The 20,053-nt window shown below is 48.7% G+C and overlaps 1 protein-coding gene across 2 annotated transcripts in view; it reads right to left on the bottom strand.

Moving 5' to 3' along the window:
• Positions 1-7,163: 7,163 nt before the first annotated feature.
• Positions 7,164-20,053, bottom strand: part of LOC135819769 (protein scribble homolog) — a 37,963-nt gene continuing 25,073 nt past the window's right edge. The window contains exons 19-26 of one of the 2 annotated variants that reach the window (XM_065333034.1): positions 16,619-16,702; positions 15,505-15,807; positions 13,220-13,354; positions 12,479-12,592; positions 11,656-11,952; positions 10,896-11,076; positions 9,452-9,738; positions 7,164-8,195 (exon numbers count right to left, since the gene is read on the bottom strand). In XM_065333034.1, coding sequence (XP_065189106.1) covers positions 9,458-9,738; positions 10,896-11,076; positions 11,656-11,952; positions 12,479-12,592; positions 13,220-13,354; positions 15,505-15,807; positions 16,619-16,702 — 1,395 coding nt within the window. In that variant the 3' untranslated portion in view covers positions 7,164-8,195; positions 9,452-9,457. The remainder of the gene's footprint in view (positions 8,196-9,451; positions 9,739-10,895; positions 11,077-11,655; positions 11,953-12,478; positions 12,593-13,219; positions 13,355-15,504; positions 15,808-16,618; positions 16,703-20,053) is intronic. The other variant, XM_065333035.1, reaches the window with a different exon arrangement.

Here is a 20,053-nt window from a genome sequence, read left to right as displayed (position 1 = left end):
ATGCCCTCACTATTCCGCTCGCCTGTTGCCCGCCATCCTCCTAGCACCTCCACCTTGTACACTCGCTGCCTCCCCAGCGCCTCTGTCCGCGCTGTTTTTGCACTCAGCCGCTTCTAGACCCACACCAGCCTTTTGCCCGCCATCCTCCTGACATGTCCACCAGCCTGTTGTCTCTCCTAGCGAAACTCAGTCCGCTGCTGCACATACATGGAATCATGTGGTAGTACACACGGTCACCCTGGGTCCTTGGGCATGCATGCACTGCCCACTTGGCGCTTTGCAATTTCCCCGTGTTTCCTCAGATTTCAAGAATTGGAGCTTGCTGTTAGTAGCCAATTCAATTGTGGGTATGTGAGTCATGTACATTGTATGTTCAGCACCTGAGCGCACGTATCAAACAACAAGGACGCCCTATGGATATTGTCGGAGTCTGCTAAACGCCTACGTCCTAGGCGTAGTAGACCAGGGAAACACCCACACTACCACAGGGGAAAGGGAGTCAGGTACACGAAACACCCACAGGGGAAAGGGAGTCAGGTACACGAAACACCCACAGGGGAAAGGGAGTCAGGTACACGAAACACCCACAGGGGAAAGGAAGTCAGGTACACGAAACACCCACAGGGGAAAGGGAGTCAGGTACATGGAAGTCTAGTTCCTGCAGCAGTGGCGCCCTCCCTGTCAGCGACAGTAACGACCTCGTCCTTGGAGAACTACAGCCAACTATGGCAGCAATAACAGCACGGTCACCGGAAGGAACAAGTATCATGAGGAGGCCTCGAGGATCAACCTGAAACGGAGTACCGGTATGCTCAGTAGCCCTTTCCCAAAGATGCTCGCCACTTTTTTCGCAACTTTTCGTTGTTTTAGGAAGAAATCGCAACTTTCTCGTACTATTTCGCAACTTTTCCGCAACCTTGGCCCCATGGCATGTGGTCAAAAGGTCAAGTCACGGACTACATGTCAGACAAATGCATACTCGCTCATTTCTCGCCCGCCTTCAGCCTCGTTTCAGAGAAACAGTAGATCAACGGTAGTTACGATGCATTCCCTTTGCCGTGCACTGGAATTATGTAGGATACAATGTACATGCAAGAGGCTACTGCCGTACTGGCACTGTGTAAAGTGGTGGTTAACAGCAGGAAGGGGGTTTACGAGTTTGACGTCTGCTATTTCTGCTCCTTTTTTGGTGTTTTTTTTTGCACAAGAACTCTCCAATTTTAGGAATTCTCCAATTTTAATAGCAACCTTCGAGCTTTCTCTGAAAATATGGATGCGATTTCAGCAACTAGCAGCTGTTTTGGCACGGTTGCGAAAAGCATAAGTTGCGAAAAATTATGGCATCTTTGGGAAAAGGGCTAGTATTAATGGTCAGCCAGACAGCAAGGACAAGGGAGTACGCTGATGGTGATGGTGATAAGTGTAGTCGAGTTAGTTACCGTATTATCTCTAATATAAGCACGGTCCTTTATTTTTTCAATGTACCTCCGCCCCGTGCTATTAATGGAGACGTTCCTTCATTGGAGACTGTTCCATTATTATTTCAACCTCATTTCAGAGGCTTGTTGCCATGCCAAATTCATGTCAGACACACACATTTCAGGGTTTTTTCGCCGGTACAGATAACGAATTTACACAATGTGCTTATAATGGAGACTGAGCACTTTATTTTTTGAATGCCGCCCCAAGGTGTTCTATTATTGGAGACGTGCTATTATTGGAGACTGTGCTTATAGAGATAATACGGTATGTACTCTTCGTGTAGTGTATAGTGTTTGTCGCCGTATTGTCTCTCTCCGTACTGTCGCTCTCTCTCGCTCTCGCCTCCCTCATCATAATTAATTATGCGCATGCTCGTTGTAAATAGATCAGTCCTTGTCTTGTGCCGCAATGGACTCCTGCTGCGTGGCTTGCAGGCTGAACACAACATGGTGGCAGCGGTGGAATTCGAACCCATCCCTTCGGAGAGATTGGTGCCTCAATCCGTAGATACGGTACTCCCATTCACAACAGTGCAGACGATAAACAGGCTGCTGATGGCAATGACAAGGAGGTGGGTGAAGAGCGTGACGATGGTGACGGCGATGATGACGGAGGCACGAAGGGTGATGATGGTGATGACGGTGATTGCGATGATGAAGATGATGAGAAGTGGAAGAAGAAGTTCTTGAATCAGCGTTGTCGTGAGTTGTATGATGATTCCTGGTTCAATCCTGTATGTCTTGCTCGTAATGTTCCGCAAATGAAAGTGTTAGAACCTGTCTACATTCACGAGTGCCAACCTGACCTATGTACAGTAAAACCTGGCAAGGCGACCACTTGGATAAGGCGACCGACCACCTGTCCAAGAAGACCACTGAAACCAAGATTAAGGGATGCTATTTCCAGTCAAATTACCTTGGATAAAGAGACCACCTGGTAACAGAGACCACATTTTGAAGGTCCCTTGAGTGGTCGTCTTAGGCAGGTTTTCCTGTATTCAGAAGGAATCAGTCACTACACTCTCACTATCTGCTAGTTGGAAGACTGCTGTTGGAGTGCACATCCAAGACTCAGTGCTAGAGATGATTGGCAGTTACGGTAGTTGTAGACCGTCAGTACCGTTGGTCAGTGTCGTGCAACGTTGTCGCATGCGCTGATTGTCAAGTAACTGGTGGTGCTAGTGGACATTATAGCGTAACGCGTAGCTCCTTGGTCCTTTTGTTTTCTATAAATACAGACATCTACAGTATTGATAATCAGAGTATAATGGAATGGTGCGTCCTATTTTCTCTAGCTTCTCAGAGAAAGCTCTCCTGGAAGTCAGGTGGAAGAAACTGGGTTCATTTAGGAACGGGTCTTGAAGAATTCAGAGGTCGTTTGCATACGAGTATGTGAAGCGCCAAAGGGGCCGCGATCTTTAGTGACGCGAATAATATGAATAATAAGGTTAAGTAGTACGCACTGTGCGGATGCGAAAAGCGAATGTCATACACTCGGGCTCATGATCAACACGTTGCGTTTAGCAGTAGTTCGCATGCGCTGACCCAAAAAGCGCAGGAATCTCCAAGTTTCGACCACCTCTGAAGTTCGGAGAGCTTGGAGAGCTTTGAAAAGTTATTTATTATTATTATTATTAACTTTTATTTTACTAGGGTGTTTCCCACAGACCTATGGTCTTCTTACGGGAGCCCCTAGTCTTCATTAAACTCAGAGAGGATGTACAATGTATTAAAGAACACTTGTCGACCTGTTCCGAGAGTCTCCCACTTTTCCGAGAGGATTTAAGAACGCACCCTGAGCCGTACCCTCTTTTTTGGGGGGGGGGGGGTGAATTTTGAGTGTTCAAAGTGCGGCTCATGCTCTGGAAAATACGGATGCCCAACTAAGAACCAGGAATTTGTAATTTTACTACCCCCCCGGGCTAAGAACTGACCCAGTGATGCTCAATGACATCAGATCAATACAGTCAATAGGGACCTTTCGCCTTTCGCATCTGCTGCGAATCGATTGCGAAACTAAAGTTTGATTCGGCTCGTCCTCGTTTTGTTGAAAACAGAATCAGGTTTCGCAAGTCGTCATGCTATTTCCCATGGCAACTAAGAATACACGTGCACGGATCATAATTATATGCTTTGTTTCGCGCTCACACAAAGTCTCATTTAGGGTTCCCAGTAAAAAGGCAACATTGCCTGTTGGGAAATCCCTAACAAAATAATAAAAAAATAATAAAAATAATAATAGAATAATAATAATCTAAGAAAGGGTTTGCTCCCCACACTGGAGCTCGCGCTATTCCGCCGACTTTACTTGACACTTGACTGACTCACGACTGCCATCCAGAGCACACGAGAAGTCCATCGAACCTTCGACTCGGCAAACCTGCAAGAAAGCACCACTCCCTGCTCAATACACAGTGTTTCGGGGAATTCACCCCTCATCAGTTGAGCTTGAGTAGGCTGAGGAAGATTGTGCCTGAAGAGCACCACTTATATAGTGCTCTCCAGGCACAAACATCACCAGGGATACAAGCTTACAGAGACGCTCCATTTCCAGCGCGACAAACACCTCGTGAACACCAGATAGCAGCGTGAGTCAGTGTCGCTCCTGGACGGTGAGACCAGACGTTGAGGACCCTCGGTCATTCGCAACGCTGTCACCTCCAAACCAACTAGTCGCAAGCCCGCGCTGGGCACAACAATACGAAGTAGTGGTTGCGACTTCGGCGATGATTTGTAAGAAAGGGTTTGCTCCCCACACTGGAGCTCGCGCTATTCCGCCGACTTTACTTGACACTTGACTGACTCACGACTGCCATCCAGAGCACACGAGAAGTCCATCGAACCTCGTCGGAATAGCGCGAGCTCCAGTGTGGGGAGCAAACCTTTTCTTACAAATCATCGCCGAAGTCGCAACCACTACTTCGTAATAATAATAATCATTGAATCAAAGAAATAAAGTGTACAGTACCTGGCCAAAAAATGTGTACCTGACAGATTCGGAGCGATCCACGAATGCAGAGGCTTCCATTCGTGACAACGAGCCCTCATAGTCATACATGTACAGTAGGTATCGGTTATAGCGTGGGTGTTTGAAAAACGACATTTGATTCTTATTGCCGATATTTCTTACACACGATAAATCACGTGTGACATATCATATGCCCGCACGTTTGGCATGTGGACACGTACACACGGATCAATCAGACTCGCGGTCGTGCTAGGCGACTGCGGAGCAGCGGATACGAGAGAAGTCGAAAGAAAGAGTCCGGCTGGACAGAAAAAGTGATTCTCCAATGCTCCCTTGGACATAACTCTCTTTTTGTGTTGAATTATTGTATTGAGTATGCACAGAGCACAGATGTTAATACTACAGGCGATCCACTTTGCGCTAATCTGGCATATTTTGCTACACAAAATCCATTCTTAGGGCCTATATATATTTTATAATGCGATAATACTGCTTGTAAGAATAAATATACACATAAAATATGTGTTATGATTATGAAAAAATGAGTGTTCATTCTTGTAAGCAGTATATTCTTGTATACGACCACACTATAACCGATACGCACTGTATAAGGGACTCTGGCGAATCCTCGAACCCAGGCGACGAATCCACATTCGTTTCATATCCGTACGCGCAAGAGTCCATAACGCCCCGGGGGGTTATGGACTCTTGGTAGATCTACGCGTGGTGCGAAAGGTCTCTACTGGCAAGCTGGGCCGTGTGGCGCTGTGCATATCTACAGTCCGTTTCAAAACTATAGACGCGTGAACTCATACGTACGAGTCGTAGATCTACGTACTGTAGCGCACGACAGCTGTGAGTTTTGCATGAGTGTTTTCTGGTTTTCAGATGTGCTTTTCAGGTTTTCTTCGTCGCCGAGGGACATACAAAAGATGCAAAACACGCCAAGTCGCAAATGAAAAGGTGTGAGCTCATGAGGAAAGTCTCAAAAGAAATGTCTCAAATGAATCTTCTCGTTTGCATTTTCTGAGTGCCTGACTGTAATGGCTTCCAAGGCCCGTAAGAATCTCAGTGATGCCGAGAAAGATATGATTAGTCGTGTTCATTGTTTCTTCGAACAAGAGCTGGATTTTGATTGACGCTTGAGTATCCGAAATCCTCGTCGTCGAACTCACCTTGCAACTGGCGTGAGTGAAACCACTGTCACTCGTTGTGTCAGGCGAAAGGAACAGGGAGGCTCAAATCACATCAAAAAGAGAACATATACCCGGTAATTATCATCCCTACAGTATTTCATCCAACAAGATCCAAAACATGCAGAAAAGAAGAGAGAAAAGGCAGGAGGCGTGATGGGATTCGAATGCATGCCCCACACTTGTACAGTGCTGGAAATCACGGATCGAAACCACGAGGCTACCAGGACCCGTACAAAAATGCACCCGCGATGGTCTGGGCGCAGCACTGTCCCAGCAGGAGCAAAAATCTGAAACAAACTGGTCAAACCCTTCAAAACAGAAATTACATGTAAAACCGGAAAACCTGGCCTAAAAATAAACTTCAATCGTAGCGAAAACAAAGTATATAGCCAGAATTGTGAAGCGATGCAGAGACGGAATCTGGAGAAAAACAAAAAATATTTAAATAAATCCCATCGAATTTGGCAAAACACTACGCGTCTATAGTTTTGAAATGGACTGTAGACCTACGAGCATAGTGCTGGGACTGTGAACTGGTACAGGGCGAAAACTACTGTAAAGCGACAAACTTTAGCGTTTTCATAAATCGGGCTGGTTCGCGATGAGAAACGTTTGCGATTCCATATTTTCAATCGGATCTTGTACGGTCTACAATCAGTGTAGGGAGAGGTTTGCGGTGATTTATATTCGCGAATGTGTGATGGTCGCGAAAATGGCGAAATTTAATCTTTAGCGAAAGTTTCTCATTTTACAGTACAAACTTTCCGTGAGCAGCACTGCGCTGTACTTTCGCATCTTTGTCCACAATTATATCACATCACGTGACATGCATCACCGGCATCACATATCAGAGTAAAAGTTCGATAATAGAGAGGTGAAAAGATGCACATTATTTCTGACGTGACGCGAAAGTTCAGCTCGCGCGCCGAAAAACAACGCGAGTGACCTGTAGGTCACGTCGAAATTTGGAGTTTTACGCCAAATTTAACGTGAAATTGCGCGTCACGTCGGAAATAACGTGCATCTTAACCTCTCTATTTACGGACGGACCCTAACCCGGCACAACAACAGGACAGCACTTCACATTATCAAACCTCACACTTCCATTCGCTCCGAGCGCGGGTGATGAAAAGCACTAGAAAACGCCAAAGAGAATTTCGCAAGCTAAAAGCGTTCCAGTGTTACACCTACTTCGAATACAGAGCCAGACAGGACAGCAGGCGAAGCGTCTAGCCTCGCACAGCGATAAGAGAGAGAGAGAGAGAGAGAGAGAGAGAGAGAGAGAGTGAGAGTGAGTGAAAGAGAGAGAGAGTGAGAGTGAGTGAGAGAGAGAGAGAGAGAGAGAGAGAGAGAGAGAGAGAGAGAGAGAGAGAGAGAAAGAGAGAGAGAGAGAGAAGAGAGAGAGAGAGAGAGAGAGAGAGAGAGAGAGAGAGAGAGAGAGAGAGAGAGAGAGAGAGAGAGAGACGGAGAGAGGGAGCAAAGACGCGAACACACAGCATTGAAAGGAAACAGTTTGCAAGCGTTGCAAAGTACATGTTCCTAGCCAGGAAAATATCAAGACACATATTCAGACACTGTAGCACGGGGCAGGAAGAAGACAAGAAGCACATCTGTAGGCAGACACAGGCAGGCATGCACCTAGGAGCACAACTAACTTCTTCAGGAACACCAAAAAAAGAACATTGTACGAAATTAGGGACACGACTGTCAAAAACACCTACGCACACAATATTAAATTTAATATCAGGAACTTTACACGGAACACAACGTGCCAAGGCATGCTTGCATTACAAGACGCTAGATTACTGGCCGCAACCTGCATAATGAACTTAGGCACAGATAGCGTGTTAATAGCATGTTATAATACTCATACTCTCCAGACTTCGTCAGTAACTCAGACTTGTAGCTATACAAAAATCTAAAAGAAAAGTACGGGGGAGGGGGGGATGAAATATCATCAGCAAGAGTGATGTTCAAAACTGCCGGCAGAGGCCAAGACTACAACTTACAAGAAGCCTGTTTGCCTGGAAAACACCTCCAGCTAAGCCACACGTATATTCATGGGGGAGAACTATTGCAGGCATAAACAGTTGAAGAAATTTAATCGTTCGCAATCGGTGAGGATACGAAATGCTCGGCAATTCTGTTACTATAATCAGGCAAGACCAATCCATTTAGCCATGTCTACAGAAGTGAAAGTACGGGGGATGTGTGCGACTTGCGAAGCAGTCGGGTAATTTACAGCCGTTGAGATACGATAGGTGTGTGTGTGTGTGTGTGTGTGTGCTTGTCACGCTATGCATGTGTAAGCTCCAGTGCGGTAGTCCACGCTTGCACGCGTGTGCATGCGTAACCAGATTGTGACTCGTGCAGAGGGCTGCGGCGCTACATCAAAATAGGATGGGGCAGTTTTCTAATATCTTCTGTTGCTCTGTCCGTTGTCTTGTCCATTGCAAGTTTGTCATTCCATCATGTCTGTTTCAATCTCCATTTGATCAGGACTTGTAAAACAGACGGCCTGAGTCAAGGATAGTGTTCGGAAGATCAAGTCTGCAGAAGGGAGAATTTGCAGATAAAGATGCACAGTCACACGTGAGCAACTATTTGTTTTTAGCAAAGATACCTCTCAAGATACCTCTCATTGCATGGTCAGACAGAACTGCACTGTATGCACAACCCCACTCCACTAAGGAGGTGCCATGGCCTTCACAGTCAGCCAGCAAAATAGACAATGGACACTCGTACATGTGTGTCTGGACCTGGCGGTATGCTCAGTCACAGGCACAAAACTAAACTAAATTACAGGTACATTCATGACTCGGTTAACCCGACCCCCAAAGTTACGGGTACTCGGGTCTACCGGGCACCATATGGGTGAGTTTCAGTGGAAATAATCAGGCGCATACCCAGGGGGGGGGGGGGGGGGGGGGAGGTTCCACAGGGTTCGGACAAACCCCCCTTTCTGTCAGCCGACTGAACGATTTTTTCGTTTTTCGTCTGTTGTTGCCCTGCACTGCGCTGCGTGTGGGCGTCGCGCCGTGCTGTCAACGAGTCGTCAAGTCGCAGATTCTACTACTACTTGACGTCTTCATGCACTGCGCATGCACTGAAACATGCGACGCGCGCGCGCGCGCGCGCGCGCGTGAGAGAGAGTTGGTTGACGTGACGTAGCTATTACTACAACGGATCCACATGTAAACCCCTTCCCCCCCCCTCTCTCTCCCCTTCCGTCGACCCTGCGTGCGCGCCTGGATATTACTACTCTTTCGTCACTTTTTGTGGAAATAGTGATGTCATATGCCATACCTATGGCCTTTCCCCACAAACATGTATGTGATTCGGAGTTACGGACGTTTCATTGTAACGGGCAGTGCCCGGTCCACGGACCGCCCGGATAACCGAGGTATGAGTGTACTTGAGTGTCAAATGTTTGAGCACTCCCCGTCAAATTCCACAGCAGCAGTATCAGACTTGACTTCCACAAACTATCAGCTCTCCAAAGTGATGGTGGCAAGATAATTAAGCTACGCGACGCATACATCGTAGGTAGTACTTGTGCTAGGATTTCACCACTGTACAGCGGAGACGCCGCCTGCAGAAAGAACCACAACTATGCGACATAACCCCCACATGCTCTATACACACAGCATACAGAGGATACACAACGACGTCAAATCCACCTTATACGGGAGCTGATTGAGTGGCAAAATGCCCCTGTAAGGGTTAAGTGCGTACAGAAAGCCCATATCTACAAGACACTTGAGTGGCGTGAAACACACCATGTGACTGTGTATTGCATAGCCTACCTGTTATCAGTCCTCCATGGGCGGTGGTGGCAGATCCTCTCCGGACTCGGCAGGAACGTCGGAGCTATCGGCGACGGCCGGGGGAGATGGCATGTCGGCCTCGCTCTGCTGTTCTATGACGTCGTCACCGCTGCTGCTGTCGGGTGGTGGTGGCAGCATCTCCTGTGATGACATCACTGGTCCACCGTTGGCCATCTCCGGCGGGGAGGGCAGCTCCTCCGGCTTGGACGGCGACGGTGGGCTGATGTGGGAGAGAGACTCGCGCAGTGAGTCGGCCGGTGAGACGGCTACGTGAGATTAGAATGCACGTGAACACACGGACGTGAACGGACATTCACAGACAGACAGACAGGCAGACAGACAGACAGACAAACAGAGAGACAGAGACAGAGACATGCAGAAAGATAGACAGAGAGACAGAGACAGGCAGAGAGACAGACAGACAGACAAGAGCGAGAGAGACAGACGGACACATAGTTAGATGGGTAGGCGGATGGACGGACGGAGAAATGGACGGACGGACAGACAGGTGAAAGACCAAAAACAAAAGCACAAGCAGAGCAAGTCAGTTAGTGATAACAGCCAGGGACTACGCAAGTACACTTGATGCGCAAAAACGTACATCCTCACACGCACATTCAAACAAGTGTAGAGTCAGTATGCCGGTAAAGTAGTACCCAAAGAATAGTGGTGTGCACGGGTAGTCGGGTACCCGTGCTACCCGCCCCGCGCACACCCCTCGGATAGTCGAGTACAGAATAATACCCGAAAACCGGTAACCCGAAGTCGCAGATGACATCATAATACTATGATGACATCACGTACAGTGCACGTGCACAAAGTCATGTAATACTCCGCATGTCTACCCAGCGTGTACTGTAAGGGAAGGGGTGCATTGCGGTGTTACCATGGAAACATTACCCGATAGGGTATCAGTGCTACCTGTGGAAAATACCCGAATCCGATACCCGGAGAAAATGCTACCCGACTCAGCACTACCAAAGAAATCCGACACACGTGCCAAAAACCAAATCCGTGTTGCCATTTCAATGACATCATGCACGGTCCAAAAACCCATCCAAAGGCTGCAGGGGCCGAACGGGCCTTGACACTGCTTTCGGCACGTGGGTCGGATTTTCATGGCCACCAAGTCAAGTTTAAATTGAATTCAGACCTGTCAAGGTAGCTACCCTTAGAGCTCCAAGTAAAACCAACATCACTTACAGGGGCGTTGCACACAGTACGGCCACTTCGGTATTGACCGTACCACTATTTGCCCCAAGTACCCCGTGAATCAATAAAATGCACTGATTTCCAGTGATTTGGGTTTTAAATTCCAAACGTTTCGGCTCAGCCACCCCTCCCCCACGAGTAAATTGTACGGTCAGTCATCTGAAGTAACAATCTGTGACACAAAAATACCTTCCGACGCCCCCTGACTTACATCTTGCTAGATTCTCATCATAACCATCACAGAGCAGCAACCGGACGGGACTAGTGGCCTCCTTCAGGAGGGCCACAGCGTCAAAATGCGTTGCGCCAAGCAGAGTCTGCCCGTTCACCTCCACCAACCGCTGTCCGATGCGTAGTTCTGGGCACCTGGATGCTGCTGACTGCTCACGGATCTGTTCACGCAGAACACAATACATAAAACAAAGACGCAGTCATGATGGTGATGTTTGGTCTGGGCGATCACAATGGTGGAGTGCAAATGTTTTTTTTTCATTTAAATGTTGTGCTCTGAGAAGTTCTCAGAGCACACACGCTATGACCCTACTACCATACTCCAGGTCAACTGGTGATGGGTGAACTCTCCGAAACACAGTGTATTGAGCATGGAAAGATGCTTTCCTGCAGGTCTGTCAAGTCGCAATTTCAAACTGCTTCTTGGTTATTCCAAGTGTCAGTGGTAAGATAAGCCAACGGCCAATTAGTTTGCAGGACATGTGAGATCCAGCCTGGGTATGTGTGTGTATGGAGGGGGGGGGGGGGAGGGCCTTCAACCAATACTAGTTCCAGATTTAAGATCTATGTTGCACGCACATCGAGAATACGCTCATCAAGAGTCAAACTAGACAAATTGGAGAAACCGACGACCCAACCAGTATTGAGTATTGGCATGTCCCAAAGCATGCTTCTAGATAGTCAGAAATAGCTCAGGGGTGCCGATCAGAAGCGCAATTGGGAGCAGTGCTGACTCTCACCTTGGATACGAATATCCCCTCGTCATCCTTGTCGATCGGATTGCCCGGACGACTGTCGACGCCTCCCTTGATGCTGAGGCCGAGGCGTTCCTCGGGGTTGCGGTGCAGCTCAACGGGCACGAGTCCGGCCGGCTGAGTGTGATGGAACACCTTCATCTTCACCACGTCACCACTGTTGACAAGAGCGGCTACTGCAAAGTTATGACTCTGGGTACTGAGCGTCAGTCCGTCCACCTTGATGATACGATCTCCCATGCGCAGGCGGCCGCTTCGGTCTGCAGCGCCACTCGTTACGACCTGAAAATGGATCCAAAGCACAAGGATGACAGAAGAAACAGAATCTTGAAAGTAGAACCGTCTTGTGGAAGTAGAATAAAAATGAAATTAACAAACAATCCAGACTATAATTTTTCATTTTTTTAACGATTTCTTTATCCTATGTGCACATCCCTACAAAATAATGGGGGTAATGAAAGAGGCAAAGACAAATACAAAGTCAGCAAAAAGAGTAGTAGGTGCTGCAAAAGCTGTGCTGGTCAGGCGCAGTGCACTCCTCCGACCATTCCGGTCTCGGAATCGACATGGACTGTGTGGGCAATGCAACAGTCTCTCCTCCTCTTCTCCTCCATGCACTCTGAGCCGACACATGGCTACCCTCAGTAGCCATTACACACACCAATAATTCGAAACAACTAATGGCACCGTGCAACCTGTATTGATAATCCAGACTATAATTATTAACTGTAATAAGAATGGGCGTGAACAAGCGTGAGTCTCCGCCACTCATTATCCTGCAGTTCCAAAAGGTAGTACATGTACGCACCTTGGATATGAACACATCAGCACTGCCTGCCGGTGCGAAGGGCAGTGAAGAGCTGTCGTTGCCACCGACAATGCTCATTCCCAACGAGCGATTCACGCGGTGCAATATCACCTCCTGAATGACACCAGAGCCAGAAGTCGTCAGAGCTTAGAAGGCAAAGGTAATATGTATGTATATTTGTTATTTGAATTCGCAAGTACACACGGGTTACAAGCCCAATTACATGGAAGCGAATGTGACAATGGGGTTAGTTAAGAAAAAGGGTGGAGGAAGGAGGAGGATGGTAGCAAAGCAACAGGGAGGACAATTCAGGAGCAAAATTAAAAATTGCACAAATATGAGAGCAATAACACTAGAGAAAGTGTCCAACCCTAGTCACCAAGCATACATGTAGCTATGGTACTGCCAAAGGAAATCTGATTGGGTGGTTCAAGTATGCGCCGAGCGCCGTGCAACCCCAGATCTGAGAGCACTGGGCTGTGCACTGGTGCAGGATGCAGACTTGATTCACTCATACGTAAGAATGGCAGTCAACACCCACCCATACACCAACCCATCCACCCACATGCACTGGTGCAGGACGCAGGCTTGACTCACGCTCTCAGATTTCATTGCACAGCCCTGCACTTCGAAGTACAGCCATGACCTACACGCTACTAGATTATTAGCGGTGCAATTATGTGATTGGGCTGTAGTCACTTGCATCAACACAGAAGCAGCGGTCTACGCAAGTGTACGTACCTCCTCGGTGTTGTCCACTATCTCTTCCTTCTTGTTGTCTGCGATGGAGTCGTCCAAGTGCTTGTCCAGGTCACCAAGAGTGGCCTCCGCCTCCTTGCTCATCGTCAGCTTCGACTCTTCTTCCATGCCTTCGTCCTACGCAGCACACACACACGGACACGCACAAATACACATCACCCCCTTGAATCGTTAGTATCGTCGACACATCACACCAAGGTACTCTACACACACACAGACATGGAACACACTCAGATTGCAAACGTATGCATATGCGCCCCAGCAGACATACATACGCCAGAACACGCACACAACGGTTCACACATGTCCCAGTGCGGGCAGAGATGCACTACAAAACAGACAATTAAACAGGAGAAGAAAAAGAAGCCAAAAAGCGCAATTCACCGCACACGAGTCGGCGAACCTCCCAGTGAACACCACCGACAGAAAGACCAGCAGCACTTATCACGAGCAGAGCTGTTAATTAAGAGCAGGTCTCAGCTATGTTCACCAGCCAAGCAACCAGCTACGTGCACTAGCAATACGGTCTGAAGCTGCAGGGGTGTTGGGAGTAATAGCAAGCCACTATCGACACCCTAGTAGTCAGGGAGCAAGTGTAGTAGTAAAGCCCTTTCCTTCCTCTCCAGGGTTACACCATGATCACACAGGCATCAAGCTACACATCTTCTGCATGTCTCCACACCAGGGCTACACTAACACAGAGTGCTGACATGTAAGACTGGCCCAGCTGCTAAAGACACGTTCACATTGCGCTGACAAAGCACGAGGACGTTCTGGGTCGACTACAGTAAGCTGATCCTGGCTTGCACGAGTGATGGCCAAAAGCACGGACACCAGAGAACACACAGGGCAAGCAGCTCATGGCTAAAGCGTGAAGTGGTACGCTAGCTCGCTCACAAAATCTTGCTACAAGCTAGTCACTCATTATTACAATAGTTGTTGCTGTTGGTCTAGCTAGGTGTAGCGCACACGGTGTGTCACACGGCATGCTGTGCACGCTCTCAGGATGCTAGCACTTCCTCCAGACATGGTTTCTAGGGCAGAGAAAGGAACAGGTTTGCTGAGGTGTCGCGGTGTCACGGTGGACATGCATCACTGCTGCGATGCAGGCAGGCAAGCTAAGGATGTGACACTTCCTTCCACGCGGGTCCCCCAAAGGCTGAAATGCAGACAGGCCAGGAATCGATCGGAACAGCCTAGTCCAGCATATAATGTACATCAGTGTTGGTCTATGTCATGCTGCACACAGACAGGATTAGCCGCTTTATACCAATACCTCCATGCACTGAGCATAAGTCTACCAATTATGCCGAGATGGTATATAGGTCTGCCCCACTGGCGGCCCTGTGCGACCCTGCCACTACTTCTCTCTGCTCTCTTTTGCTTCTTTACCCTATCTCACTGGTACCGTATTTTTCGGAGTATAGTGCGCACCTTTGTATAACGCGCACCCCCAATCTTCATTGGGGGTGCGCACTTCAATCTTCATTGAAGTACATGCATTTCATATTCGGAGCATAGTGCGCACCTGCGATTTAGGGCCTAAAATATCACATCTAAAGTGCGCACTATACTCCGGAAAATACGGTATGGTGTTGTATTTGACGGGAAAGCATCAGCCAAGTATGAAAGGATAAAAGTGCTAACCAGAGCTTGGAGCATACATCTACCCACACACACACGTCCTAGCTGTTACGCAGGACATTACAACGTAAGAGAAGGTGCACCGGATCTGCAATGAGTACAATCAACCAGCGAGCTGCTACAGTGCTGCTTGATGAAATCCGATTACGCGAGTCAAGTATGCGCCGGGTCTACACCTGTGAACAATGCGCTGAGAAACGGTGCAAGACTCAAACTTGACTCGCGAAATGGGACTTCATTGAGCAGCACTGTAGTAGATGACATGCATGCCGGGCTGGTCTGCAGTGACTAACAGATGGTACTGCATGTAGTACTGTATATGCAGACAAGCAGATGTCAATACGAGTAGTATAGTCTGCTCGCTCGAGGTGTCACGCGCACATACGCCGGAATCTGCACTACACAGACATACGGCAATTGTGGGAAGCGTGCACACGGACAGTTTGCATGCGAATTATGCGTGAGCCAGGGAGCGGCCCTGCAGCATGCGCAGAAGGAGACAATATTGAAACACCTGTGCATGTATGCTCGACTAAATAAATGTGTGTGTGTATATTTGTGTGAGTGAGCATGTGTGTGGTGTGTGTATGTGTACGCGTGTCTATTTGTTTGTGTTTACATACCTCATGCTTCTCGTGACCCTGTGCATCATCATCCTTCGCGGTGGCGGCGGTGGCGACGGCGGCGGCCACAGCAGCAGAGCTTTCTACCTTTGGCGGTGGCGGGTCATCGTGAATGACCATACTGGCATCGGAGTCAGCCGGCCCGCTCACCATTGCTCCCGGTACGGCCGACACAGCGGCCGAATGCTCGCCCTCCTTCGGCTCGATCTCGCGCATCAGCTGGAACTGCAGCTTGCCGTGCGCTGTCTTGAGGAACTGCACCGCCTCGTCGTGGCTGATCCCCTCGAAGGTGAAGTCGTTCACCTGCGCACACACGTACGTTCAAACAGCAGCAAGTACAGCGTCGTACACAAGTACTAGTAGGTGCCCAGTTGTATGTAACTTCCACTCTAATATAGGGGTTATGCGATGACATCATGCGATGACATCATCACGATCAGTTGAGATGCATTGGCAAAGACGCGGTACACCCATGCACTAATAAGCCACCTTTTCATTGGGAATATCTGCCCGTTTGGTTTGCGAATTAAAATAAACACAACAACAAGTCTTGCACTAGCAGCTCATGCCGCATACGTAGCACCCGTTATAAAATCCGCCGACTCACCCGGCGAAAAAATCATTCGCATAGCCTCTACGTGTATAAAACTAGAACGGAGCTCTTGGAATATGTATAGTTACACACGTGTTAAAACTTAGAACATGATGGCATATTCCAAGGCTCTTGATGGTTGTTCATGTTTTACTTATGAGGCATGACTGTGACTAGATCATACAGTCACACCTTCATTCAGCACATTCTCCAAGGGAAAGGGCAGGGGCGTCGGAAGGTATTCGACATTGGTGCCATCATGCATGGATGGATGGAGGGTCCGGGGTCCTCCCCGGGAAAATTTTAGAGAAATTGGGCCCATAAAGTCCATATTCTATTGCTTCCAAAATCCCAAGATGAAATTATTGGTGCGGCTTTGGCCGCATCTGCCGCACTGGTTCCGACGACTCTGAAGGGGAGGGAGAGGGGCACGCATTGGCATTGGATTATGTCGCTTGCTGTCTCGTTCGCTTAGTTTCCAATCAACTATACCAACATGTTTGTCTTGTCTACTGGCCTTACCTTGAGGATCTTGTCCCAGAGTTTGAACTGTTTGGACTCTTCAGCAAGACCGCCGTCCTTTATCTTGGTGATGAACACACCCTGCTTGTCATACAAAAATCACAGATACGCATTCACGCACCCACACACACGCACACATGCACGCACCCACACACACGCACACATGCACGCACACACACATGCACGCACACACACATGCACGCATGCACACGCCCACCCACCCGCACACATCCGGCCATAGAGTATTGATACTGGCACTTGAGAATCTACAGCTGAGTAGTAGCCCTGTACAAAGGAGGAGAGGTTCACCCACGTGTGTGAGTGCATGTGGGCATGTGTGTGTCGTCTCGGAAGGTTGAGAACGAACTGCCTCTTCTATCCTCGCCACGCCACACCTCAAAACGAACTAGTCAGTGGTTTTTCTCTAGAGCTAGAGAGAGAGTTTTTCATAGTTTACTTCAAGCGGCGACGGAAGAACTCATAATGGAGAACTAACACTGACAACGAATGACTAACGACTGTCAACAAACGTCTGACTCTGACAACGAACGACTGACAACTCACTCTGACAACTGACGACGACATGGCAAAAGGAAAACATGATATCAGAAATTGGTGCCCTCGTCAGCACAAAAGGTGGTGTACTCAGCACAAAAAGGTGCACGTGTCAACAACAAAGCAGCGCAGCAGCATGTACGGGTCAGCAACAAAGCAGCGCAGCAGCATGTACGGGTCAGCAGCACAGAGACACAAATACAGCAGCAGCTACGACGAAGAGACAACACGTGCAGCCACATGTACACACAGAGACACAAATACAGCAGCAGCTACGACGAAGAGATAACACGTGCAGGCTGTGCACACGCCAGACAGTTTCTTGGGATCGGGAGAGCTTGATTTGACTGAATTTGACTGACACTGCACAAGAGGTAAATAATTATTGTTCTTGCTGTGAACTGAAAGAAGACGACGACTAAAGCGCAAGGCGCTTGCGCAGAGAAAAAAGGAGGAAAAAACATGGAGGAAGTCGCCAAGAGGTGAGTGAGTCAGTAGAAATAATAAACACGCGGCCCAGCTTCGGTGTGGGAACGCGGAAACAAAACCGGGGTAGAGAACACAAACTATGACGTGTACTGCAAATAATCTCATGACGTTGAACATCATGTCAACGTCGTGACACTCCCCCGCAAGAGATGCAGAGAAAAGGAGATAATTCGTAACAAAGTAACGTGGAAACAAAACACAATAAGTGCATATAACATACGCAAGGGTGAAAGAGAGTAGACCGTCACAGAGAGAGAGAGAGAGAGAGAGAGAGAGAGAGAGAGAGAGAGAGAGAGAGAGAGAGAGAGAGAGAGAGAGAGAGAGAGAGAGAGAGAGAGAGAGAGAGAGAAAGAGAGAGTTCAGATGTGAACTACCAACTGTCTAGCTGATTCAACTAAACAAGTTCGCTGCCAATTAATTGGCGAAGCGTCTGACGTTGCTTCTTAGCGGCAGCACGTTGTGGACGACTGGGTGGAGCAACAGCTGCTGGAACTGGCAGATCGGCTTGGCCAGTGGTGTGTGTGTCCGGAGCGGTGCTGTTGTTGTTAGCCTCGGAGTTAGCAGCAGGACAGATAGGGTACAGGAGAGACAGGGGTCGTTTGAGCTCTGTCTTCTCTGCAGTGATGACGGTTGCGGAACGTATCTCCATGTCCTTGCTTGTATGGAGAGCGACAATGCGACCAAGTCGCCATGAGCCACGGGGCATGTCATCCCTTATTAGTACAACATCGTCAACGGCTGGCCGTTCTGAAGCGGTAACGCGTGCCTGTCGGAGCTTCCGAGTGTGACTGTTGCGGAGATCAGCCAAGTAGTCGTCTCGCCAGACACGCCAGAACTGGTCCAATGTTCGTTGACCCTTCTTCCAGACAGAGAGAAGATTCTGAGCTGCAGTCGGAACTTCGATGTGGTCCGGATCGCCGTCATCAGCAGTGGGTTGCACGCCACCAGTAGTTGCGGACAGGCACAGAAAATGACTTGGGGTGAGTATCTCCTGCAAGTCATTGTCCACGTACACCAGTGGACGCGAGTTGACGACTGCTGACACTTCCATGAGAATGGTAGTCAGTTGCGACACAGTGAGGAGCGCGCGGCCAACGACCTTCTTCAGGCTTCGTTTGACTGTTCCAACGAGACGCTCGTAGAAACCACCCATCCAAGGTGAGATCGGTGGGTTATAGTGCCACTTCACACCAGTCCTCGACATGTACGACAGGACATCATCACTCGTTGCCATTTCTTCAAAGGCCACATCCAGAACAGACTTAGCTAGGATGAATTGTGGCGCGTTGTCAGACACTACCTCTTCAGGGCAACCACGCAACGACACGAACCTGCGGAACGCTAGCAGGAATTCCTCTGTGGTCATGTCTGCCACCAGTTCTAGATGGACAGCTCTAGTTGCCATACATGTCACTAGGAGGACCCATACCTTCTTGGTACTTGGCTGGTGCTTGACGAGCAGAGGACCGAAGTAATCTAGTCCCACATGGGTGAACGGGATAGATCTTGTTGCGCGGGCAGATGGAAGCGGGGCCATATCTGGGGTGCGGTATGGACCACCGTGGTGCTTCCGGCAAGTCAGGCACTTAGTGATGAATGACTTCACTGTTGCACGCCCTCGTGGTAACCAGTACTCGTAACGCAGTCTTGATAGCGTGTGTGCAACGCCGCCATGCATCGTCATCAGGTGACAATCGTTGATGATGAGCTGGGTGATGGGATGCGTTTGGGGAATCAGTACTGGATACTTTGCTTGATAGCAAAGTTCGGCGTTCTCCAAGCGTCCTCCGCTTCATTCGCTATTATGAAGTTGGCTACTGCAGCGCGCAAGTCCGAAACGGTCCAGGATTGTGGCCCCTTTTTTAATTCCAAAGCCGCTAGCGTGGTGCGTGGCAATTTGTTCGTAATCATTGACACAAACACCGCCTGATTAACATTCTCACCAAGCGCTGTGAGGCTTCGCAAGTGCACCTCCAACGCATCGTGCAACCTACGCAAAGATGGAGTAGCGTTGGACGCAGGCGGTAAGTCCATGATTGCCGTGTAGTGTGCATTGACGCGAAGCTGATCATTCCCGAAACGTTTGCGGAGAATGTCAAGCGCGGTTGTGTAGTTGGTATCTGATATGGGCAAGCCAGCTATGGCATCCCGAGCCAAACCCGTTACGTGATCTCTTAGGTACGACAGTTTCTGGACACCCGACAACCCTTGATTCGCATCAATAGACGCAACAAACATATCGTGAAACTCAGCCCATTTCAGGAAATCACCAGAAAATGTTGGTATTTCAAATTTGGGCAATTTGACTGAACTTGTGGGAGCTGGTTGTGGTTGAGGTGATGATGCTTGCATGTGTTGTACGACTAGTTGGTGTTGTTTGATTAGATCCTC

The sequence above is a fragment of the Sycon ciliatum genome, chromosome 6 (assembly GCF_964019385.1).
Source record: "Sycon ciliatum chromosome 6, ocSycCili1.1, whole genome shotgun sequence".
Taxonomy (NCBI): Eukaryota; Metazoa; Porifera; class Calcarea; order Leucosolenida; family Sycettidae; genus Sycon; species Sycon ciliatum.
This window is presented reverse-complemented; position numbering and strand designations above follow the sequence as displayed.